At 39.2% G+C, this 26,163-nt stretch overlaps 1 protein-coding gene across 6 annotated transcripts in view; it reads left to right on the forward strand.

Moving 5' to 3' along the window:
- The first annotated feature begins 12,853 nt into the window (after window positions 1–12,853).
- Phf3 (PHD finger protein 3) overlaps window positions 12,854–26,163 on the forward strand; it is a 79,646-nt gene continuing 66,336 nt past the window's right edge. The window contains exons 1-2 of one of the 6 annotated variants that reach the window (XM_063256928.1): window positions 12,854–12,993; window positions 23,399–23,667. In XM_063256928.1, coding sequence (XP_063112998.1) covers window positions 23,424–23,667 — 244 coding nt within the window. In that variant the 5' untranslated portion in view covers window positions 12,854–12,993; window positions 23,399–23,423. Of the gene's footprint in view, window positions 12,994–16,746; window positions 16,764–23,398; window positions 23,668–26,163 lie in introns of those variants that run through there. The other 5 variants (XM_063256929.1, XM_063256933.1, XM_063256927.1 and 2 more) reach the window with 5 other exon arrangements.

Genomic DNA, 26,163 nt, shown 5'->3' on the forward strand with positions numbered 1-26,163 from the left:
TTGGAGAATATTATATTATATTTTCTAAAAAGAAAGAATAGGGAAAGAGCAAATAAACCTATACAACACAAAGTAACGGTAGAAAAATGAACAAGACAAGAGTTGAACCCTGTTGGAACTCATCCTCTAGTGAGAGAGCTGGTTAAACTTGCACAATAAAGTATGATGAATGCATTTTCCATTGCTATGGTAACCAAGACTTGAAGTACAACCTCCGGGGAAAGCTGATGAGAATCCATTTAACTTATGTCTCAGATGAGCATGAGCAGAACATTAGACCGTGTTTTCAGTTTCTGAGATATAAGGCTAGTGAATGTTTTAGATTCCAGTCATCAATTAAATGCACATTTTCACAATTCTTTCCTGTCCACTAAAACAACTACTAGATCTGAGTGTACTCAATGTTCCAATAGGTTTTTAAACAATTAGCAAAATGAGTCTTTAAAAAAATAAAAATATTTGTTCACATTTTTGGCATAAGTATCCCCAACTGACATTGCATAGTAATTTCTAAGCTTATAGCTCCTAGAACCACAAATGAGTATTGATTCAGTTAATGTGTAATAGCTTTTTCCAGTTATCTGCTCTAAATATATGGCAAGAACATACTAATACCATGGATCTTAGAGTCCTGAAAACTGACAGTCAGGAATTTACTGCACTGCTAAGAAGTCATGTGAATTTGGGAGGTGTCATTGTCATGTTCCAGACTCCAGGACAAAATACCCAATGCTCACAGCTTACAGGAAGAGAGAGCACTTTTGGCTCATTGATTCAGTCCCAACCCTAACCTGGAAATCAGAGGTAAGCTGCACACCCCTGGCAGCAGGGAAACAGAAAACGGGACAGGAGTAGAACTTTGCAGAATCACAGAGTCATGCCTGAGTGACCACCTCCAGCCAGAGCACCAAGAGCCCAAACACTCATGGACACACCAAGCGTATGGCATCCCAGCAGTCAGGCATCCACCAAACACACAGGCCTTTGGGGTGACTTTTCAGATCCACGTGATGACAGGAAATTATTAAACTCTGTGAGACGTAGTCTTCTCATTTGCAAAATGCAAATAATGATAACTACTTGTGCTTATTCCAGGACCCGAGACACTAAGGTGTCTTAATAAAGCATTGCTGCTTTGGACTCCTTCCCTTCAGTGCACTTAACTGAGAAGGCAAAGCAGTGGCATCTGTAGCTTCCGGCCTCAGAAAGAGATTAGCAAAATAACAATTATAGTTTGTGTGAGTGGCTTACTTACAGGGTTTGGGATGTGACATGACCCTTCTTACAAAGTAATAAGTTAACAGGTTGTTGTATATTTACTAGTGGGAGACACAGACCTGCGGGTCAGAGAGAAAGGACTTTATCCCTCAAAATACAGTAGCAGCACGAACCTGGGAGAGACACTGCACACAGAGCTCGCACTGCACCGGAGCTTGGGAGATTTATCTTCTGTGTGAAGGTAATGGGAATCACACTCAGGGGTTTACATTCCTTACATTCCCAGCCTATTGTTTCAGCAACAGCGTATGGATGGACCCTGGAGTGTGCTCAGGACCTCTTGTCACAAGGACAGCAGGGGATACACTTCATGCAGCCAGGGCCCTCCTCACTGTTTCCTTTAAAAATTCCTCCAAAATGCTTCATTGCAATTAATTGTGCCATAAAATAGGAAAATGTCAGCTGTGTTCCCTGTGCGTGGAATGCAAAGGAAATTGAGTCATTGTCAGAAAGAAAATCATTTGGAGAAATGATGAAACACCTCCCACTGGGAAGCAAGTTCTGTCAATCATCCTGAGCTCCCAGCAGATTAGCACCAAACTGGCCTCCTCCTCCCTCCCCTGCCCATCCCGCAGTCTCACTCTGTATCCAGGCTGACCTGGAATCTACTGTGCACCCAGGCTGGGCTGAAGCTCCCCGCCTCCGGCCTCAGCCTCCTTAGTGCTTGCCGTCTTCTCAGAGCGTGCTTTCTTCCTCCCTCCCTTAGGATCCCAGTGGACTCCATCTCTCCTGCCTCCCCGCTCTCCCCCGCCACCCCGCCCCTTGCCTGCTTTCTTTATCTTCCACTCTGACTCAGTTCAGAGAGGACAAGTGGAGGAGGGGGATGGTTGCTTCTCAAACCCACGCAGAATGGACAAGAGCGAAAAGTGATTGCCTAGTTCAGGCTCCAAGTCAAAAATCACAATTCTCAATTCTCAGATTGCCCTATCTTTGTAATCGCTCTATAGCCTTTATTTTGTTTATTTGCTTGTGGTGCTAGGGGTTCAATTTACGGTCTTTGCACTGAGCTCCAGTTCCAGCTCATTTTTTACCTTTCATTTTCAGACATGGTCTTTCCACGCTCCCCAGGCTAGGTTCAAATTTGCAATCCTGGTGCCTCAGCTTCCCCGAACACTGGTTTGTTTGTTTGTTTGTTTGCTTGCTTTGTGTTTAAGCAAGCATCTCATTCTGTAGCCCAAGATGACCTGGTGTCACTATGTAGCTCAGGCTGTTCTAATCTCTTGATCCTCCTGCTGCAGCCCTCCCAGTGCTGGGATCACAGGTGGCACCACCATACCCATGGTGGTTATTACTTGCCAGTGAGACATATTCCATTCCACCATAGCTCTGATCTTGAAGAACTAGAACCAAGTGTGAAATCTTTTATAGGATCTGCTTCATTGAAGGCAAAGAAATTAATAAAAATTCTATAAGGAATTCTCTTTTCTATAAGGAATTCTATATTCTGCATTTGATCTTCTGTATCAAATATGGAGATACCTCCAGTGACCTGGGCCAAAGAACAGAGACACTCTCAGATGATCACACAGAATGAGGCTGCCCGAGTGAGCATTTCTCAGAGCTTGTTCCCATGCTGAGAATGGCCTGACTGCTTTGCCACCCTGCTCCTACTTTTCTAGGAATTCTTTGTGGCTCCATAACTCAAAATAGCTCGACTTCCAGATTTATCAACCTGAGATAACATAATGATTTCTAATCTAAATTATTTTTCATGCTTTCCAATTTTTCCATCCACTTCTTCTAAAATAAATATCTGTTTGATTTTTGTTAGACATTCCTAGGTATGCAAATAGGGAAGTTCCTTAACCCTCTGTGGCTCAGTTTTGCTACATGTCAAATGGAGAAAACTGTAACACTTCCAAGGATTGTTGGGTCCAGGGATATAACTCATTGGCACAGTGCCTGCTTGGAAAACAGGAGGTCATGCATTGGATTCCCCATAAAAAAAAAAAGAGAGACAGAGAGGATTGTCATGAGGACTAAGTGATTAATATGTGTAAGTGATTAATATGCTTACAAGTGTGCCTGGCACACAGTAAATTCTATATAAACAATGTTTTTGGTACCATTATTTTTTTCAAACTGTCATGTTTATAAATTTACATTTTATGTGTGGGTGTATGGGTGTGTAGGTGTGTGTGTATACACATGCACACTAAGGATTAAACGAGGGCCTTCACACTGAATACACTGAACTACATCTTTAGCCCTTTTTAAAATTTTGTAAAAAGTTTTAAAATTTTTAAAACAAGAATTTGCTATGTTGCTATCTCCCAGGCTGGCCTCAAACTTACAATCCTTCTGCCTTAACCTTCCAGAGTGCTGGGGTGACATTATCTTTTTCTCCTCCTCCTGTACCTACAATGGAATATCTGTTACATGCACTTTTACCCTCATTGCTCACTTTTGCTTCAGGGTAATTTATTCTCCTTAAAACAGCTTCAACAATTGTCTTTTAAACCAAGGAACAGAAAACAAAAGTGAAGTAGAGTTCACTAATGAAGCTGAAAATGGTACAGTAAAAATTATAACAATGTAATTCTTAGGCAAAATTAAGCAAGCAAAATTATAAAAGATAAGGCTTTAGAAAGTGAGAAAAATAGGGGCTGGAGATTTAGCTCAGTGGCATAAGTGCCTGCCTTGCAAGCAGGCAGTTGTGAGTTCGATCCCTGGTACCAATAAAAAGGAAAAAGACAAAAAAAAGAAAGTGAGAAAAATATGAGCACAGCTATAAATACAAATGACTTAAAAAGCAAACATAATAAAAGTAAAGAGCTTGTGTCTATATGAAAGCAGACATTACAATTTCCCTTTAAATTGGCTCAAGATATAGAAAATAAGGCCAAGCATGGTGGCATGCACATGTAGTTCCAGCTACTTAGGAGGCGGAGATGGGAGGATGACTTGAGCTCAGGAGTTCAAGCCCAGGAGGGGCAACATAACAAGATTCATTTTTACATAAAAATGACATAGAACAAAACAAAAACCAAATAGAAGATATGGATAGTTTTTTTTTTTTTAAATCACTCTGTTTAAATGGTTAAATGTATGGCATGTGACTTATATCTCAAAAATGTTACCACAACCAGGCAGAGTAGCACCAGGCTATAATTCTGGCAGTCAAAGAGGCAAAGGCAAGAGCACTGCAAGTTGAACTCTAACCTGGGCAATGAAATGAGATTCTGTCTCAAATAAAAAATTAAAAAAGGGCTGGGACATAGCTCGGCCTGAAGGCGCTGGGTTCAATCCCCAGCACAATAAACGAACAAACAAACAAATAAGACCATGACATTTGATTCTTTAAAAATCCCTGAATAGCTTCTCATTTAGTTCACAATAGATTCTATTTATTTATTTACTCTAACCCCACCAGACTCTTGCCAGTCTGGCTCTCTGCTGTTTTGTGTCCTGGGTTCCAGCCACATTCACCTTCTGTTTCTGGAACATCTCAAATCCTGTAGAATCTTGGAATTAGCTGTTTCTTCTTTAAGAACAGTTTTTCTGAATGACTTCCCTGAACTTGCTCTAGTCTGGTGAAGTCCTCTTTCCCGGCTCTCTGTGTTACACAGTCAGATTTCCATTCTGTAACAAATATCTGAGATAATCAGTTTACATGGAGAAAAGGTTTATATTGTCTCAGTTTCCACAGTCCCAGCTCATGACTTGGGTCCACTGTCTCTGGCCTATAAGTAGCAGATCACGGCTGAGGCTCATTTCATAGCCAGGAAGTGAAAAACACAAAGAGGAGGGGCTGAGGTCCCACCCCTCCTTCAAGGACATGCTTCTAGTGGCTGGAAGACACCTGGGGGCACTCCTCTTAAAAGTTTCACCAGCTCCCAATAGTGTCAAGAGGACTTAAAGTCTTTAGGGATTATTTAAGATTCAAAGCTTAGAACCCATCTTGACATCTTTCCAATCCCTAAATTCTGATTTTTCATCAACAATTTCTTACATATTTCTATGGTTGGGACAACCTGAGATATAGTAGCTAGTGACTTTCCAAGCAAAAGCTACATTTTCTTGATGCTGTCTCAATAAAATGCACATATGATTTGTCAATTTTTCAGTAATAGTTGAAATTCAAACATAAATTACGATGGTTGGCTACATACTGAGTTCAGTGCTAGCCTGGACTGCATAGCGAGACCCTGTCTCAAAAAAACAAAAACAGAGCAAAACAAAAAAAGATTGATAGTGAATTCTTAACACAAATGAGGCCAGAAATGGTCATGTTTTACAACAAAATAAAAGGCAGAGTACATGTTATTGGTGAGCTATACAACAACTGTGATGTCACTGAAAACACAAAGCATTGGCCAATAGTCGTGTCTTACTTGATCTTAAACATTTCAGACATAGCTTCATAGTTTAATGGTTGATACATTGTGTCACTTTAGAAGTTTAACTAAGTGACTCAGAAGCCGTCAGGGTCCTTGTGGAGGACCATCTGGATGACTCTCCTTGAATAAGAGCAATTTCCTCCACTGTGGCTAAACCTAGCCCTGTTTCTATGTACTGATATGCATAGAGCTGACTAAGCTATTTCCTTTTCCCTTCAGCAGACTCTTAAGCAATGTAAATAGGGCTGGTTACATATTGATGTGAAATCCTTGAAGCTAGGTAAAAGTTGCTGTTTCTCTTCCTTAGTGTCTGCCTGAATGGTAGAACCTAGAGGGATACAGTCAGTGCTCTAGGGCTGTCAACTGGGTTTAAGCCTCAAGGTTAGGAGGTTATAACTTCCGGGGGCACAAAGGTTTGCACATCAGAATTCAAGCACCACACCTAAACACTAAATGCTACCTCAGTTGTGTTATGTAGATTGGTCTTTCTGCATATCCTTTTCTGCATGTTGCAGAGGTGCTTTCTGGTCTCCTAGTTAGCCCAGCTCACAAAACTCACATAATTTCCACCATTCTCTAAGTCACTTATCCCCTAGCCATTTCCTTCTTCACGAATTAATAAAATCCATGTTAGACTCTGGTTCTGATGAACTTTCACGTGGGCCTGCCTCAAGACTCCTTGATTCTCATAATTGTAGATATATTTTAGTGGCTTTATTCACCCTGTAGGTTGCACTGGAGGTGGTAGATTGGAATTGACTTGCTAGAATTTAAATAACATTTCCTAGGAATTACAAATATAAACTTCCTAGTCTGTGACAAGAATGGAAAAAGGAATCTCTATAGATCCTCAGTTTTTTTTTTTAATTTTATTTAAGAAGAAAAAGAAAAAAAAAAAAGCAGAAAAAGGGTACAAGTTATACAGATTTACAGAAAAAAATAAACAGTAGGAAATCACTAGTTAATGGATTACATTTTGTCATCTTAGAAATAATTGTTCAAGTTACAAAATTAAAGCTTATAAAGTGGACATTCCAACAGTGAGACTGCAAACAGTTCTGTTCAATGATCCAACAAAACTCAGTAATATCATTATCTATCTTATACACTTAAATATAATACATGCAGTTATATCATTTAGAGCACTTTCTTTTCCTCTCTTTTGTACAATGACAATTACACATTTTGGGTTTTGTTGCTCCCACAGTTCTTATTACTTTTTTGGAAGAGAGTAGAACCAAATGTGACATAACAGAACAGTCAGTCAAATCAAAAGGGTGGACGTAATAGATAATGTAAAAGCATAATACTAGATGATCAACAATGGTTACCATAATTCCTCCCGCTATCTCTAATAGAATTGCCTATATCATTAGTTATAATAAAATTTGAACAAAACAGTAAAGAATAAAACCAATAAAACCAAAATATTGGAGACATTATAGGTCTTCAAAAGTAGATAATAGTCAACCAGAATGGGCGTCATAATGAATCCCACTATCTTCACAGCTGTTGCCTAAACTTTTGAACCTGGTACTATCAAGCAAAACAGAATAGAGGAACATCAGTCAAAACAAGATGGTGAGAGCAATACAGGGCTTTAAATCAAGATAATGGAAAGTCAAAGTGGGTTACTATAATATATCCTGCTATTTTTAAATTTATTTTTCCCTTAATTAAAAGGATAAAAAAGTAAATAATAAAATGGAGATTGAGATAAAAGAGGGCATAACAGCAAATCAGCGCAGATCAAAACATAACCATTTAAGCAAAATAGTGTTTCACCACAAGATAATCCCGACATAAAAGTAGTTACCATATTGTCCCTTTCCTTGAGATCTTTGAGTATAACTTCGTATACTGTAGCATCAAATATATCAAAACAATGTAAAACCATTTAAGAGAATGACAGTATTACAGGGTATTTAGAATCAACTAACAGAAAATGAACAATGGTTTCTGTATAATCTCATTGTCTATAAAAGGTTTTGCTTATACTATCATATATAATAAAATCCAATAAGATACCACCTGTTTAGAACAATGGAGACAGAAAAACAAAAGCTTGATGAGACTTCAAAACAAGATGATACTAAATCAGTATTACCTCTTAAGACATCATTTTCTCCAAAATAGCTGTTCCTATCATCCAATCTTCTCTGCCTCATTTCTGTTGAGCTCTTTTTCTGTCATTAGTTGTCAGTTTGTCTTCTTCATTTTGTTTTCTGCTCCATTCATTGTGGCCTCTCTGCCGCTACTTTTGGATTTTTCTTTTGTAGAATATCCTGCAGTATTCTCTGTAGAGTTGAATTGGTGGTTGCATATTCCCCTAGTTCCTCTTTATCCTGGAAGCACCTTGTTTTTCCATCAATTTCCAGGGATAGTTGTGCAGGATATATCAATCTTGGCTGGAGGTTATTATCTTTCAAAGCTTGAATTATTTCCCCCCATGCTCTTCATGACTTGATGGTTTGTGCCGAGAAGTCTGCTGTAATTCTGATGGGTGTTCCCTTGTAAGTGGTCTGTTTCTTGTCTCTGACGGCTTTTAATATTCTGTTCTTGTATTGGATTTCTGGAATTTTAATTATTATATGCCTGGGTGTTGCTCTGTTTGGGTTGTAGGTGGCTGGGGTCCTGTATGCTTCATACAACTGAGTATCTTTACCTTTTGCTAAATTAGAAAAATTCTCCTGGATTATTTCTGTGAGTAGCTTTTGTAGTTCACTTGTTTGTGTCCCTACTTCTTCTTTTATGTTCTTAATTCTTAAGTTATAGATCCTCTTATCATCTTCTAGTCTTTGTATTATTGCTGTTTGTTTCTTTGTTATTTTTAAGAAGTTTTTCATTTCATGCTCCCATAGTACAAATCTGCCCTCCAGTTCAGATAGTCTGTCCTTAGTTTCTTTCAAGCTGTTATGCCAGTTTTCGATAGAGTTTTTAGTTTCCTGGTAATCTCTTTGAACCTGCTTCACATATTCTATGCTTTCTCTATTTTCTCCATCAAACAATTCTCCCCTCTTTTTCTGTTCTTCCATTCCACTATCTGTTTTTTCTTGGGTGGTGCTTAGCATTTCTCTAACTATTCTGCTTATATTTAGCTTCAGGTCATTAATAACTTCATTCCTGAACTTGTCTGTGAGGCTCTGGAGATAGCACTTTATATCTATTGGTGCTGTGTCTGCTATTGCCTCTTTCTCAGGATTGGGGGCCGAGGACTCTTTCTTGTTGCTGCCTCTTCCCATATTCTTTGTTCCTTATATATGCAAGCATATATATGCAAGCTTCCTTCCCTATTGGCCACAGTCTGATTGAATTGCGCCAGCTACGTGTTCCCACCCACCAAAGTGCACCAGGAAGTTGCAGACCAGGGCCTATGCGGGGCCTGCCCCTCCAGGTCAATCTACCTTCAGGAGCTGGGACCTGGGCTGTGCTAGCCTACTGGGTCTCAGCCAGCAGCATCACATGGGCTAGGCACTGCTCACCAATCCCACTTGAGAGGGGGATACTTGACTGAAGTCACTGCAGCACCCTGTTCCCGCAAGTCTGCCCAGTCCCAGAATGTCCTCTGTTGGAGTCTCCTAGACGGTGGAAGAGTCCCAGTTTTCCCTCACTCACTGGAGGTGGATGCACAGCTCCCCGCCTGTCCCGCTCTCAACTCCGTTCACGATTCCCATTCTCAGAGCTTCCGCGCGTCTCTCTCCCTGCCGAGCCGATGCATACGCAGCGCAGGCCATGGCAGGAAACCCAAATCGCGGCTTCCAATGGCGCGGGCTCCAGCTTCCACACTGAGGCTTTATCTGTTCCTGTTATAGCACCAGGATTGCATTCCTAGTTGGTTTCTCTCAGCCCAGTTTGTTCTTGGGTCACGGGGGTATATCTCCTCTTACTTATGATTCCTTACTCAGCACCATTCCTGACTTCTAAGCTGGGTGTTTCAGCGAGCCTCCGTAGCTGCTGCTATCTGTCTGCCATGTTCTCCTGGACTAGATCCTCACTTTTTAAACATTCTGAGCCTGTGCAAGAGGAGGGCATGGAGATTTATGAGTGCTGCATCCACTTGAGGGATGTAGCCAGCTTACAATGTAAGGAAAAGAGGCTTACCCTTGCCCTTTTGCTCATTGCTTTTTTGCTGTCTTCTGCCATCTTGAAGTGTTGCCCCTATGCCACATCACCCTGCTTTGGAGTCAGCTGATTGTGCCCTAATACCTTCACAAACTGTGAGCTAAATAAACTAACCTTTCCTTCTTTGATTTTTGGTTTTTCGGTATTTTGTCCCAGCAACTACAGAAAAGTAACCAAGACAATAGTTTATCAAGAAAATAACAAGCACAAAATATGGGAGCCAGGTGTGTGGTGCATGCTATAATCCCAGCACTCTGGAGGCTGAGATAGGAGGATTTCCATAAGTTCAAGGCTAGCCTGGGTTATGTAGTAAGTTCAAGGCCAGCCTGAACTGTGTATCAAGTCTCTGTTTCAAACAAAACAAAACAAAAATCATGAAGAAATTTTTTTAGAAGATTGGGACTGGAGTTGATAAATAATAATTATTACAGAGGAAAAACAGTATCTATGTATCTGTCCAAACAACTCCACAAAAGAATTCTGGAGCAGACTGGTGAACAGACAAATGAAACATCAAAAGAGAGCAGAAAATCCAGCAAGATGTCAAGTATATCAAACCAAAAAACACAGGAAAGCAAAACACATGTGCTGTCAGTATAAGCAAGACTTGTGTAGGAAACATGCTATTGTCATGTGTGAAGATTGCCTTAGGTGTGATCCCTGAAGCAAAGACTATTTGTGTGCTAAGAGTGGTCCATAGTGATGGAGATCACTACGAAGTGGCTCTAAACAGGATTTAAAATGAACCAGTTGGCTTTCTGTGTTTACTTGTGCGTCCAAGGCCTAGACCCCTTGTTTGAAGATGGGCAGTGAACTCATAAATGAGTGAACTCATAAGTGAAACTGGTTGAAGTCCTGGCTGAGGTCTATAGTGGCCTGTGAGGTCTCAAAAACAGGATAAGGTCACAGCGAAAATGCTTGACTCTCACCCTAATTTAGTTAATTGACTAAATATTGTAGCTGCAGGCATTTGTTCCTGTAGTGAAAGTTAACCTGGAGACTTTTTCCTAATATACTTCTCCTTAATTAATGTTGATAGTTCTAAATTAACAAAGTTTGTGACTCAGAGAAGTCCTTGGGTCACTCCCAAGGTCCTGCTTAGTTTCCCATGTTTTCTACTCTAACCTCTTCCTTCGTTTGAAAACCAAGTACATACCAGCCACCCAGGGTTCTTTGTCTCAGCCCCCAGAGAATCCTGAATTATGCCAGGGGCTCGTGATCCTTCAGGAGCCCTAAAATCATACCCCTTTTATGTAAGCCTTCACCATCCACTCATTTGGGAGGTTGTGAGCTTGATCAACCCTTGATAGTTTTGCTTGTATTTTCATTGTAGTTCACCTAAGAATTCACTTCTCCTGTTATTTTTTAGATTTTGTAAGCAATAAAGTAGTTGATGTTGAAAATGTTATTTAAACGCTCATTACATATTAAAAATTCAGTATTTTTTGATATTTAATATTTTTCTGCTAAATAGACATTACTTAATCAAACTCGTAAAATTAATTCATCAATTGTAGGAGACCAGATAATGAATACTGAGGCCTAATTGACCCCCTCTGCATGAACGAAGTAGATAAACAGTGAGCTGTGGTCCTTTGGCAGCATGCAGGCATCTTCGGCACCAAAAAAAAACTTAAAAAAAAATGTGGGTGTCACCCTCACCATGTGCCTTTCAAAAAATTGGTTGTGATGCTCTGAGGGTTGCAAACAAAGTCTTGAGGGGTGGGTGAGTCAAGGCAAGGGATGGAATTCTAAAAATCATGTAGAATCAAGACAACAGAAACACAGTATCACCTGACATTAAGAATACTTGACTCATCAGAAGATGGGCACGAGTACAGAGCAGATCAGTGCTACCAGTACTTGGCTCTCCTTATTGTCAACTGTGGTGGCAGTGAAGGTTAACAAGGGAGGTACCGGCCATCTGCAGGTGCACAACAGGTGTTAGTCACTCCTGTAGTGCTCTTCCCAGTTAGAGGATGCACTCCTGCACTTTCTTAGCGGCTCATTTCAGTCAGGGACAATAACAGGTTTGACAGTAACCCTGACCAACGACAGCCAAAATTTTGGGCTTGGGAACTCCAGATATTAAAAAACCAAGAGACTCCCCAAGAGCTTTTAAAAATTTCCAATAATTTTTTTGGTACCACTGGATATAGATATCCAGCCTGTAAAAAGTTGGAGGCAGAGTCCTGCTATACTGCTCAGACCTGGCTCAACCTGGCCATCACCTCGCCACTGCCTCCCAGAGTGTTGGGATTACAGGCGTGTGTAACCTCTCCAGTCTCCGGTAACTTCACTTTGCAGTACAAGGTTACATCCAGTGCCATTTAAAAAACAGAGTATCACTCAAAAACAACAAATCCCATTATGTGTTACTCTAATAAAAAAATACTATGCAGCAAATCTACGAAGGGAGCGGCACTTTTTAGGTTTCCTGCAAATGCCTCTGGCCTTACAGAGGAAGGTGGGTTTCCCCAAATCAGCTTCTGCTGAAAGCTGAGAAGACGTTCGGCCTGGCCCTGCGCCACCAGACAGGCAGCACTCGGGTGTTTCCGAGCCACGGACACCTGCAGGGGCTTCCTGGACCCTCCCGGCCCCCATACTGCGCTCGAAGCCAGGTCGGGCTGGGTCAGGGGTAAGAGCGGAGCGGGGCGCCGACCGCAGCGGCCAGTGGCGAGCGGCCGTCCAGGGCCGCGGACTTCCCGGACGCTGGGCCGACGTTCTTGAACTTCAGTGTTTTCATAAGGTACCGGAGCACTGAGAGCAGCTTCGGCCAGGCCGCCCCGCTCCGCTGAGCGGAAGCCGCCTCCTCTTGGCTACTTGGCCGCGGAGCGCGCAGGGGGCGGAGCCGCGGGGTCCCAGTGCGCAGGTGCAGCGGCGCGGCCGGAACAGTAAACACTGGCGTCACGTGGTACGCCCCGCTCCCGCGCCCGCTCCCGCGCTCGCTCCCGCGCCGCCGCCGCTGCCGCACGCCGATGGCTGCGGGTTCTCCGGACGCCGCACGGTTTGCACGAGGCGGGCGAACGTTGGGCCCCGTGCGGTGGCGACTGCGCCCACGAGGCTCCGCGGGCCGAGGCGGCGGGCAAGGCGAGCGGCGGCGGCGGCGGCGCTCCGGGCGCAGCAGCTGAGGCCCGGCAGCGACGCCGACGTCCTGCGCGTACCCCCTCGCCCCGCGGCCCGGCCCCCTCCTCCTCCGCGGCGGCCTCCATCTTCCTCTGCTGCCCGCGGTGGCACTTGTCCGGCGGAGCTGGTGAGTTGCGGCTCGGCCGCGGCGGGGAGCCGGGCCCCTTCCTCCACACACATGGCGCCGCGCGGCCTGGGCTCAGCCTGGCTCCGGCTCGGGCTCCGGTGCGGCGGCGGCGCCTTCGAAGGCATGCGCACCCGCGGATCGTTGAATCGGGCCCCCGCGCCAGACCGGGGCCGGAGCCCGAGCCCCAGGCCCAGGCCCAGGCCCAGGCCCAGGCCCAGGCCCAGGCCGAGCCCAGACCAGCGGCGCGGCCTCCGCCCGTTGCGAACGCGCGCTTTTGTGCTCGGAGCTGCACGGCCGCGCTTCCGCCGGGAGGGGAACGCGGAGCGAGGGAGGCGCCTCGCCGGGCCCGAGACGGGCCCGGACCTTGTCCCAGGTCCAGTCCCTGTCCCCGTGCCTTGTGCGCGGCGCGATGCGACGCGACGCGGCGCAGTCCTTGCTGGAGGCGGTCTCGGGGACGGCGGGCGGCGGGGCGGGGAGGAGAGGAGGCAGTCCTGGGCCGGCGTGCGCTCCCGCTCCTGCCCGCGCCCGGGCTTCGGGGTTGGCGGGGTTGTTGGGAAAGGGCCGCTGTCCCCAGGCTGAGCTCCCCCGCTTTCCTTCCCGGGAAAAGCCGGAAACGGCAGCCGTGAAGGACGTAGGGAAGCAGACGCTCTGCTTTGCCCTGTTTAGGGGTTGGGGGTCGAACTTTTGTCTTCCACTGGTTATTGAAGATAATTGCAGAATTACACTTCAGTTACTCATTCATTTCCCACCTATTTAAACGAAGTATGAAGTATTTGGTAGTTTGAAAACGTTTGTAGGTGAAGATGTGTGTTGGTAGTATAATACACACGTGAGTCGGAGAACCAGGATATTTCCTATCGTAGTGTGCTTATAATTTATAGCTCTGTCAGAGCACACAAGTCGTCTTGTGAAGCTTAGATATTCCAAGTAGTAAATCTTTTAACTTTTATTGCCGCTTAGACTTTTTCTCTATTTTGTGCTTCCCATTTTCCTGTTCACTGCCGCAGTGATTTTTCTCCACCTTATCCTCATCATCGTTTTTAAATGCTATATGTTTTTAGTGATAGTAACAGAATTTAAGGGGACTTTTAAGAACTATCGGTTCTGATTGAGCCATACAGCCAGTAAATTCCTTAGCAGCAAAAATACTTGTACTTAGATGAAATAACTAGTTTTATTTAAGAATCACAATCTTAGGTTTTAAAGATTTGATAGCTGTAGCAGTGACTTGTCATACTGACCATCAATGTGACACTTTTCCCATTTTCTTTCTATACTATACTCGTAGGGTCCACTTGTTGAACAGCGTGAGAGTTGTTTTCTCATCTGTGAGGGAGAACAGTGAAATTTTCCTACATTTATTTAGTAACCCTTGTTCTGTGTTGTTGGAGTAGGCCTTAGGTAACTTTGTCATGTTGATCTTACAGTATACTTGTGTATTACATATTCCATTAGGTCAAGTTAAGAGAAATGATCTATATAATGTAGGTGAAAAATAGGTTTAGCCAAATAAAAATTTAAAATGGAAAAGGTGAAGGAAAATGGTCTCTGTATATTAATCATTTAGAATCATGTTACTAAAACTGAAATTACATCTAGTATAGGAATGAACTGGGAAAGGTTGATAGTCTGACATAAAATGTATTATTGAAAGTTGGAATGTAGCAAATGACTTTAATTACTGTGAGTTATCTTAAGAGTTCAGATTTTTGCATAGTACACAGAATATTTGGAAAAACTGGTAAATGAAAATTATGAATACTGTTCTGTTTTGGATGCTGAAACATAATTCCCGTTTTTCTTGATAATGGTCATATACTTCTTGGGGGGGGCACTTCTTTGCATTCTTAAATAAATGCACATTTAAAAATAACAGATTAAGTTCCATTATAATTTTTCATGAAATTCTGTTTCTGTTTTAATTTTTTCTGGAGATACTGTTTTAATTTTTAAATGAGATAATGGAGCCTTATTGGTCAGCACCCAGGTTTTTGTATTGCCCACAACTGATTCATCACACAGTGTCAAGGAGTTCCGGGGTCTTAAGAGTGCTGATTCTAAATACAGTGAATTAATTTACGCATCTACATTTCAGATACTTTTGCTGACAAGTTGCTTTTAGTTTTTCATTTCTAGAACAGATCTTGGGCTCTGCTTCTCTTTTGTTTCTTCTTGGAGCATCTCCTGAGAATCCTAGACTATGTTTTCAGAAGCATAGGCTTCTTGCGTTTTAAACTACAGTAGTGTCTTGCAGACTGTTACACATTTATGATTCAGTTGAAATTTTGAAAACAGTAAAAGTCATTTTCTTTTAATTATTTAATTGCACTGAGAAAGATAGTAATGATTTAATTAAAAACGTTTGGGACTTAGGTGCTGTTTCTACACTTAAAGGAATATTATTAAAGTCAGAGAATATGAAGTATTAAACCAATATTAGAGTTTTGAAAGAGAGGTGTTTTAAAAGTTAAAGGGTGTGGGAGTTAGGCATAGTAGCACACACTCCCAGCACTCAGGGAGACTGAGGCAGGAGGATTGCAAGTTCTAGATCAGCCCTGAGCATGTTAACAATTTAATAAAAACTTGTCTCATAAAGTAAATAAAGGGCTAGTGATGAAGCTTAGTGTGAAGGCCCTGGTTTCAGTCCTCAGCACTGCAAAAAAACAGTAAAGACAGACAAAAAAGATAAAAGGTATTATATAAACTACCAAATGATTGTCAGACAGTATGTTTTTAAGCCACACCTTTTTTAATGGTCAGAAAATTTAAACTTTTATCACCGTTTGAATAATGAAGAGAATATGTAGAATAATTGTTAGAATTTAAAGTTTTCCTCAAGTTTTAATACTTATGGGGAATCTTTATTAAACAGTTTCAACAAGTATGTGGAAACACTAAATTTAATGTTGTAATGCACAGTTGATGTGAGAAAGACATATGAAAACATAAAACTTCACTGTGAAAATAGATCATAGAGTTTTTAGTTGATAACTTTTACTCCATATGATACTGTTTGTATACCCTGAGAATAGCCTTTTTGTTTTAGAATGGCTAAATGTGTGTTTCTTGCATTATTTTGAAAGAAGAATGAGCCAGTTTTATTTTTAGAATTAAAAAAAATTTCATTAATATATGAAAGCCAGAAAATTTAATACATGTTATTTAAGTAGAGGATATAAGGTACAGTAGTTTAATAAGAGTGCTGCTTCAGAATTACTCTGAGTTTGAATATGAGAATATTGGTGTATAACTTTTGGAAAATTGTGTACTTGTTTGGGTCCCAATTTGCTGTTCTGTGAAAGACATCATAATTGTACCTATTAGACAAGACTCCTTGTGAGGACTAGTGAGATAATCCATGCAATACACTTCCCATAGGCCCTGGTACAGTATATAGCAAGTACTAATCCGTACATGCTGGTTAGACATAGATCCTAGTTTGATGAGCTAGTTCTACTACTTCTGGGGTTAATTCCGTTGTCTAATCCTTCATAAAATGGCAGTTGTATGGGCAAAGTAACTGTGAAACTTTGAATTAACTTTTTCTTACTAATGTTGACTAATGTAATTGTGCTTTTGCCAGATCCACCTTCTACCTGATAGTTTTAAGTTTGTAGGTCTGCTTTAGTCTTTGGTACAGCAGACCCTTCAAGATTTTATACTGTAAATACCCTTTTTACCAAATCCTTTCAGAAGAGTTGTTTTGAACCTTGGTTCCTCCTTTTTGACAGGAAATCTGACTGATGAAGCTGCACCAGAATGGGCTCGAGGTATGCAGAGCAGGTTACTAGGTTGCTTTGCTTTGCAGAGTAGTCCTTTGTAGAAGTGTTTCATAACATGTGGCCTAACATTTACTAATTTCCCTTGACTCTATCCCAGGTTAATGTATGACTCAGCTTTAATTTTTTTTTTTTTTTTTTTTTGGTCATACTGGTTAAAAACTGACTGTTGTGTTATATAGCTGAATCACAGTTGTCATTTATTCTGTAACATTGGATGTAACTTTACTAGTTTTAGCTCCTCTCTTGTAAATTGAGAATAGTAGTACTACCTGCCTAATTGTGATTGTGCAGATTAGATAATATATTTAAGTTGCTTAGAACAGTGTTCGCATGATGATAAACATTTAGAGCTTTTAAACTTTAAGAAAGAAACCATAGGGTAAGCACATTGACTTTTTTTCTTTTGGTACCAGGGATCGAACTCACAAGCGCACACTTGCAAAGCCAGGCACTTATGCTGCTGAGTTAAATTCCTGGTGCACATTGACTCTTGAATGAGAATTTTTGGGTTCATACTTTAGCCCTGCTGTTATTATAGCTTATCTCCATAAGCTATATAATCTCCGTAATTTCAGTTCAATATTTGTGGTATAATTATAAGATTGTTACACTAAATGAATCACTAACTGGAGCAGAATATGTTAGTCCTGCTCTGTTGACATTTTGACTGGACAGTTCTTTGTGGTAGGATTGTTTTTCTACAGTACAGTGTGCTGTATTTACTGTGACATGTAATATGCTTTCTAGTTACCATAACTGAAAAGTCTCTGAGCAATGCCACGTGTCATCTGGCTTACATTTCTCCTTCCTTTGGGAGTTTTACTGAGGTAAATTGTGCATAACAGTGCCTGGTGAGAAGTCAGAGCACATTACGTTTTCTATTTTACTGTTTCTTGGTGTAGTTTGCCCAGTCATTCGTTGACTAACAGTTTTCAGGGTTTAAGCCCAGGGCCTCTGCACTGAGCTACAGCTTTCCCCTTTTTTGTCATTCCTAGCCATTTAAAATTTTTTAAATTTTGAAACAAGGTCACAGTAAGTTTCCCAGGCTGGGTGTATGAACTTTTGATTCTCCCTTACTGTAGCCTCTCAGTGTGCTGGGATTACAGGCATGAGCAATGTATTATGCACAACATACTTTTATTCCTTGATAGCTACTGACCTTAGAAACTGGTTCATGCTAAGCATGTTTGAAGTTGACTGTTCAACTTCAGCTATGGTGTTAGGGCTGGAAATTACCTGGTGTGCCGCACCTCAGGTCCTTTGCACTTCAGGTTTTGCCTGGATTGCTCTTCGTTATGATCACTCCTTCACTTCAGGTTTTGGCTAACGATGTCACCCTGTTAGTGAAACCCTCACCCACCATCATACACATACTGTCTATGTAGAGCCACATTACCACCGTCCTGATTTTTCACAAGCTCCATAAGGTTTGAGTAATGTTTTGTCCCTCAGTGCCGTCCCCTGCACACACAAGACAGATCTTTATTGTGGTATACATTCAGAGCTCTGATAACTTTAATAATTTGTGTAGACTTAGTTTTCTTTTCTAAAAAAAAGTACTACAGTACAAAGTACTTCGGCTTTAAAGATGTTTTTAAAAATTGAGGTAGACTTTTTAATCTAAAGTGGCTTTTTATACAAATGTATTTCCTATTATATATATTTATACTTTTTAAAAATGTTCTCATTCTATTTGTATCTGAAATAGGTAGAAAATGATATAATTTGATTTTATTGTTATGAACTAAATTTGACTGCACTATAATTCTTTTAGAGTTACAGATGAAGTGTTTGTTTTGCTTCATTTTTTTGTTTGGAGACAGGATCTGATCAACTGTATTGAGGCAGCCTTGAACTCATGTAGCCCAAGCTGGCCTCAAACTTGTAGTGATCCTTTTTGCCTAGGCCTCCCTAGTGGTGGGATTACAAGCCTGTACCACCACCTGGGCTGAAACAGGTGTTTTTAAAATGGACATGGTCTTTGTGGCTCAGATTAAATTTTAATTACAGTGTTAGCACTAATCATTTTTACTTCACTTGTGTTCTGGGCCTTTATGAACAGTCTGTTAGAACTGAATTTAGCCATTTATAATTAGGATTAACTTTCCCTTGGCCTCGAATAGCCTCTGGACATTTAGAATCCAGGTCATAGATGATCTGTTTAGCCTTTCTTGACTTTGAGTTTGACCCTTCATGACACCACCTGCATTACTCCAATACAACACTTGATATGTTGAGATTTTTTTGTTCATTTGCTTTTTCTGAGACAGAGTTTCACACTAAGTGCAGGTTGGCCTTAAATGCACTGCCTCACCCTTCTGGAAGCTGGGATAACAGTGTGCACCCTCACACTTAGCAGCACTTCATATTTTGTTTAGCTGTTTTACATGCCTTCATGCCTTTATAATTGTTACATTTTTATATTCTGTCTTGCATTGTGAGTTCCTTGTACTTGAGCCTGGGGTTTATTTCATTGATGCATGCTAATAATAATGCTTTGTAGTAGATATTTAATAAATGCAAGAATGAATGGGTAGTTTTAATTATAAGCACATTATGTAGTTCTCTGATCTAGCTGCATGCATTGTGTTGTCTGTATACATGAGGTCGGATTCTGAGCACAGAAATAATTTCTGACATTAGCATGTATATTTGGGTATAACTAACACTGATTTAACTAGATATACACACCGTTAGCCATTTTAAAATGCACTGTAGATAAACTTGCTATGTTTCAATAAACTCAGATTGCCTAACAAAGGTATTTAAAATTGCAGCTTATGAAACAGGAACTTGATAAGATCAAGCCAACCAGCTGCCAAAATAGCTCATGTGGGAATTTGATAGACTGAAGATCAAGCAGTCTGTATTATTAATAAAGATACTAAGTTAACTTTTCTCCTTAATTAGATCTTACTATCTTTGTTTTCCTGCATTAGTAGGTATTGTTTTGAAATAACTTTAAGTTTGTAAGAACATTGGAGTGGGGGTGTAGATTTCTTGGATATCCTTAATTCAGTTTCCTTGATTTTTTTTTTTTTTTTTTTTTTTTTTTCCCTCCTTCTTTGAAAGGAGAGTCTACCTATGATTTCTAGACTGGTTTTGAATTGGCGAACCTCTTGCCCCAACCTGCTGAATTGCTGGGGTTACCGGTGTACACTAGTGTGCCTAAAAGTTTCCCTGATTTTTAACATCTGACACAACACTAGTGACTGTCAGAATTAAGAGATGACTTTTAAAAAGAGATTACTGCATTACTATCAGCTAAATTGTATACTTTCCTAGTTTACCAGTTTTTCCACTTTTTTTCAGTTCGATGATTCAGTACACATTGCATTTAATAGATCAGTGTGTCTGTTTTGAGTAAATACTAATATTTGTTAATATTAGTTAATATTTGTGCTTAACATTTTTATTTTTGATAGTATTTAATATCTGAAACTGATTTTTTAAAGTAAACTACTTTATTCCTCTAATAAATGTTATTTTCAAGTGTTAGGTAGGTGTCTGTGTTACTGTTATTTTTGACATTTTTTTCCCTTTGGGATCACCTTTGCACAGCCATTTGGAAGCACTAAAGAAAAACAGGCTCACAGTTCATAACAGTTTTTTGTAAAATGTACTTCACAAAGTGCTAGTCTTGTGATGTATCCTTTTGAAAGTGCAATCTTTGGACCCATAAATTTGAAATGCTTTATACTTTTATTTTGTCTTAGAAGATTCCTATTCTCATTGACCCAAATAGGTGTCTCATTTAGTAGTGTAGCTATTTAGTAAACATCAGTCGAATAAAGAAAAAAAAAGTATTGTTAAAGGAATGTAGCTTTGTTATACTCTTTCTCTACTTTTGCTCTTAGAATCTTTTTCCTTGATAATGCCTTTTATGTAAATGAAGGGAACCACACCTTGTAAGCCAGATTAGTTTTGCCTAAAAACCATTGGAAGTTATAATATGGTTTACTATTTTGTTTTTTAAAATAAATTTGTAAAGACTCGTTCTCATTTGTTGAGTTTAAGCAGTTGGTCACAGCTTCTGAAGGCACTGTTTTCATAAACAGTAGTAGTACTGGGGAAAACCCTCATTCATTTATAAAATTATTTAGAATGGGCTGGTCTTCCGGAAAGCTTTGTGATCTTGGGTGACCAGAATTTATAAATGTTTTCTTTTCTTTTTTTTAATTTAGAGAAATAAAGCAAAACAGAAAAAATGGTAGAAATAATACAGAATTTTTTTTAAAAAAGCAGCAAAAAAACACTAGTTGATAAAATGACATATTGTTATCTTAAAAGTAGTTGTTCATTACAAAATCAAAGCATAAAAAGTGGACAGACAATGACAGCACGAACTATCCTGTTTGATGAACTAAAGAAGTGTGGTATGGTGATCTTGCACACTTATACAATGTAGTTATATCTTTAGAGCACTTTCCCTTTCATTACTATAATATCTATTATAGGTTTTGTATTTTACTACTCTTTCAGTTTGAATGTTTTCACAACTTGAAAGCACACCATATATATTCTGTGTTATAGAAAGATATCAGGTGAAGTTTGTTGAATTTACTAGCTTATGTTGCTATGGGAATAAGTGCATTTTTTTCCTAGTAGGTTTTAGAAGGGAAGTTAACAGTTTATGTCTAGAGTTGGAATTGCCTTTTTATTTTTCATTCATCTGGCAAGGGGTGATGGTGGTGGTGATTACTAGTTGGGTATAGCTCTAAAAGAAAGTTTTGGCTTGCAAAGCTTGGACTCCAGCATAGCCAGATAAAAGAATTCATTGGTAGTTCTGGCCTATTTAATTTTGTAAACATAGTAAATGTTTTTGGTGATTTATTTTTAATTACTTAAATTTATTGAAAAGAAATTTTTTTTTAATCTGTACTGGGGATTAAACCCATGACCACTTGTTTGTAAGGCAGGTGCTTATGCCACTGAGCTAAATCTCCAGCCCCAATATTGAAATTTCTTTGGAGCCTAAAAAAAAAGTATAGGAATTGCTAATATATAATTGAATTTTTCTTAGATACTGAGAACTTTTTCAAACTTTTCATTACCAAGAATGCATGTAAAATAATGGGTTCCTTTCAGTATTCTATTAATATTTCAGCATAAATAAGTAGCAGATTTTGAGAAGAGATACCCAAAGTCTTTTGTGTAGAAGAGATTAACTTCTGTGAGTGCATCGATCCTCTAAGGAGTCAGATCTTTCCCGCTGTTTAGTTCAGTGAAAGCCCTGCTTGGGCTATGAAGCCTGTAACTTGGGTGAGAATCTTGGCTGTGATGTTGGGAAAGACATTTAAATTAAGTGTATTTTGTTGGTACTAGAAACAAGGCATGGGAAGCTTAGTGAGACTTTGTCCAAAAAAATGACAAGTGTATGATGTAGCTCAGTGAGAGAAGGCCCAGTTTCCACTACTGCAAAATACAAACCCAGAGCAACAGCAACAAAATAATAATAGCAGATCCTATTTACTTGGGGGGATTAAATTACATAAATTCAGGCAAGAGGTTTATCACAGTGTGGCGTATGATATGTACCCAGTAAATGGTACATATGAATGTGAATCCTTTAGTCCTGAATTCAAGGCCAGGTTGAGAGTTTTTGTAGATTTGGAGCATATGTGAAAAAAACTTTGGAATTGTAGAGCTGAAGATACTCTGTTTAGTCAGTGAAATTTTCTAACCTAATACTAAGTTTTTTGGTTGATTCCTCTTTCTTCCACAGAATATATTGGTTTGGCTTTGTCTAAAACCAGTATTGAAGCTGGGGATTTAGCTCAGCGCCATAAGTGCCTGCCTGGCGAGTGTGAGGTCGTGAGTTCAATCCCCAGTACGAGAAAAGAAAAAAGAAAAAAATCAGTATTGAAAATAATTCAGTAATCAAATTTGGCAGTTGATTCTCCTTTAAAGTTTAAGATGACTTTTGTTGAATAATATTTTGTAGGTACAGTATGTAGGAAATTAATGATATCCATGTAGATGACACATAGCTCACTAAAATCAATTTAAGTACGTAAGATTCTTTTAATTCTCATTTTGGCCTGAAAAGCACTCCCACCCCCACCTCTACCGCTGAAGCTGTTTGCATGTGCAGGTCTTTGCCTCTGTAGTTTTTGTTTTGTTGTCTTTAATTAATACTTTCTTTTTTGGAGTTTTTTTCTCTCCCCTCACAAAATGAGGTTTTTTTTGTTCTATATATTACCTTTCTGTAAATCGTTTCAGTGATTGGATTAAAGTTCTTTTTATGTGGACCTACTGTAAGAGCAGTGTTTGATTTTTAACTTATGGAAGTGTTACAGTTAAAACATTTGGTGTTTATGTTTAAGCCATGTAATTTTTTTAAGTGTGACAAATTAATGAACTATACATGATATTTTTCCCTAGAAGTAATGAATTTGAATAAATACTTTGTAGGTTTCTGGTTAAATAATATTTACATGCATGATAAAGATTATTTAGTAAGGATTCGTTCCACATTTCCAAATGTTTATTTAAAGACAGGATTTTTTTTTAAACAAAAATTCAGAAGTGTGTTCTTAGACTCAAAACTATTAAAATAATTTGGTATTAGGTGATTTTCAATTGATAGCTTTATTTATGGTATTTTTTTTGTCTTTCTATAGGGCTGAAAGACACACAGAAGTCTTCATGGATATAGTTGATACATTTAATCATTTAATTTCTACTGAACACTTAGATGATGCCCTATTTCTAGGATCCAACCTGGAGAATGAAGTCTGTGAGGATTTTAGTGCAAGTCAAAATGTCTTAGAGGACTCGCTGAAGAACATGCTCAGCGATAAGGATCCTATGCTAGGATCTGCAAGTAACCAGTTCTGTTTGCCCGTTTTGGATAGCAATGATCCCAATTTCCAGATGCCTTGTTCAACAGGTAATTCTTACTTTTTTTTTTCTTTTTCTTTTTTCTTTTTTCTTTTTTTTTTTTTAGTCTGCAATTTAAAATGAAAAGAATTTTCAGCAACTTTTTTTTCTTTTTGGATGATGAGGGCAGTGAATTTAGGGTTCTTTCCTTTGAATTTAGAGCTGCTTTTCCAGGCATCAGAATAGACTTTATACTAAAGTTTCTTCCAAGGAGTGTAGAATCACCTTTAAGGATTATATAGGTGGAGTGATCTTATAATTTGTCACCCAGAGTAAGATATTTGTGAGAATTACAGCTGGTGCTATTAATAATGATGGTGTTATACCATTGTAAATAGGAACCCTCACTAGCAAATAGGGATTGCCTGCAAAATTGGGTTATTGCACCCCAGGCCTGCTGTCCCTCCCAACCCTACAAAGTATGTTGTTTGCTATTATTTTGTATATCTATTTCAAATCCAGAGAAAGAACTCTAGACATGTGCTGTCTTGCAGAGTAGCCATTAGGCACATGTAACAGCTGTTGATATCTTGAAATCTAGTCCTAATTGTGCTGTAAAATGCACAGTAGCATTTGAAGACTCTATATGAAAAGGTTATGCTGAACTATTTTATCAGTTTTTAAGTTGGTGGTGTTCAAGTGATAATTTTGGATATTGTTAAATAAAATTAATTTTCTTTTCTCTTTTTTTTTTTTTGAGGCTGGGTCTCACTATGTTGCTCATTTCAAGATTCCTGGGCTCAAGCAGTTCTCTGCCTTAGCGCTCTGGGTAGCAGGACCACAGCCACAGGATTATTTTGTTTTTTCGTCAGCAAATAACTTATTTGAAAATTTAAAGTAACATATGTGGCCACCATTATTTTTCCATTGGACAGCATTGTTGTGGAATCTGTAACTGAAAAAACTGAAAGAATGAGGATAATAGCATGTGGGTCACATTTATAACCCTAGCACTGGGAGGCGGAGGCAAAAGGATCCCAAGTTCAAACCCAACTTGGACAGTTTAACAAGACCTTGTTGCAAGAAAAAGAGCAGGAGGATGTAGCTCAGTGAGAAGGTGTTCAGTCCCAAGTGTGGCAAGAAGGAAAGACTATAAATGTTCTGCAGTGCTAAACTATTTTGAATTAGAAATTACTTTGGTGACATGTAAGTACATACCAAGAAAAAGCAGTTTTTCTTTTGTAAAGCAAAGAAAATATTAGTTTGAACTTTGAGGCAAAAGCTCTTCTGTAAGCTCAAGTTAGATACAGGTAAATCAGGCTCGTGGAGAACTAAATAAGCTTTCTCACTATTTCCTAAGATAGTGCAGAGGTTCATGTGGTGTTAATTTTTCAGTGATACTAGACTTCTAAAGTGCAGCTTTTTAGTGTATTTTTCATTTCCTTTGAACATTCTGTCTTTTAAGTTATATAGTTGTATTTAAAGGTTGGAATGGGTATTGTGCTGTTGACACATGAATGTGTCAGATTACTCTGCCTGAAGGCCTCACCACTGAATACTAGGAATCTTTTCATTTTAACCACACTTTAAAATCGGGGGGGATTTTGAATTGCTTGCTGATGATGTATCTTTAAGTTATTTACATTGTGTTGTGTTACCTATCACAAAGGCTTACATTGTTGTATTGTAAATGTTCTAAAGCTTTTAAAATATATGTTTTATGTACATGTTGTTTTAAGTTTTTTACTTTGGTCCTTGTGTCAGTACAGTAGTACTAATTATCTTTATATTAATATTAACTTAGCATTTGATTATATGTAAACTGTTTCCCAGATTAGTCCAAGGCTAAACATCTAATATTTCTACAGTTTCCTTCAAGGATGATGTATGCAATCTGGAAGTGGGATTGGCAGGGATATCATCCCGTTTGACTTTTTTTACTTAATAAAATTTCAGCTCTCCAGTCATACAATTGTTCCTATTTGGTGTACTCTTTTTTAACAATTGATTTCGGTTGAAATGTTTTTATTGATACGGAAAATACTCAGTTTTGGTGACTATTTCTTGTTACTTTACGTCACCCTCATTGAAGTGTTTAATGAGGTTTATTAATATTTCTTTATGATTGTACAAAGTTTGACTTAAGTAAAATTAGTTTTTAAACTTTCTTAATGTTTGTTTGCTTTAATTATCTTAGATTCTGTAACAGTTGTGTTCATATATGTGTAGTGTGTACATTTTTAAGACAGGAAACTACATGGCGAAGCTTCGAATGATAAAGCTCTTCAGTTTAGAATTATTTAACTTTGTGCTGTTAGGCAAGAGATTTATGTTAATTGGTTCAAACTTCATCTGCTCTTTAGAGTATTTGGTTCAATAAAAGACATGCATTTTCTAACTTGTAAAACAAAAAATTTTTTTTTTGGTATCAGAAATCAAACTCATGACCTCACGCTTGTCAGGCAGGCGCTGCTAAAGTATATCTTCCACTAGAAAACATTTTTGAAAATGGTTTTATTAAGAGTTTTGGTTTTGGAATCAGATTTAGGATAGAGTTTCAAAGATG

The sequence above is a fragment of the Cavia porcellus genome, unplaced genomic scaffold (assembly GCF_034190915.1).
Source record: "Cavia porcellus strain 051 isolate PalLab524CR breed Dunkin Hartley unplaced genomic scaffold, mCavPor4.1 scaffold_10, whole genome shotgun sequence".
In the NCBI taxonomy this organism is placed as follows: domain Eukaryota; kingdom Metazoa; phylum Chordata; class Mammalia; order Rodentia; family Caviidae; genus Cavia; species Cavia porcellus.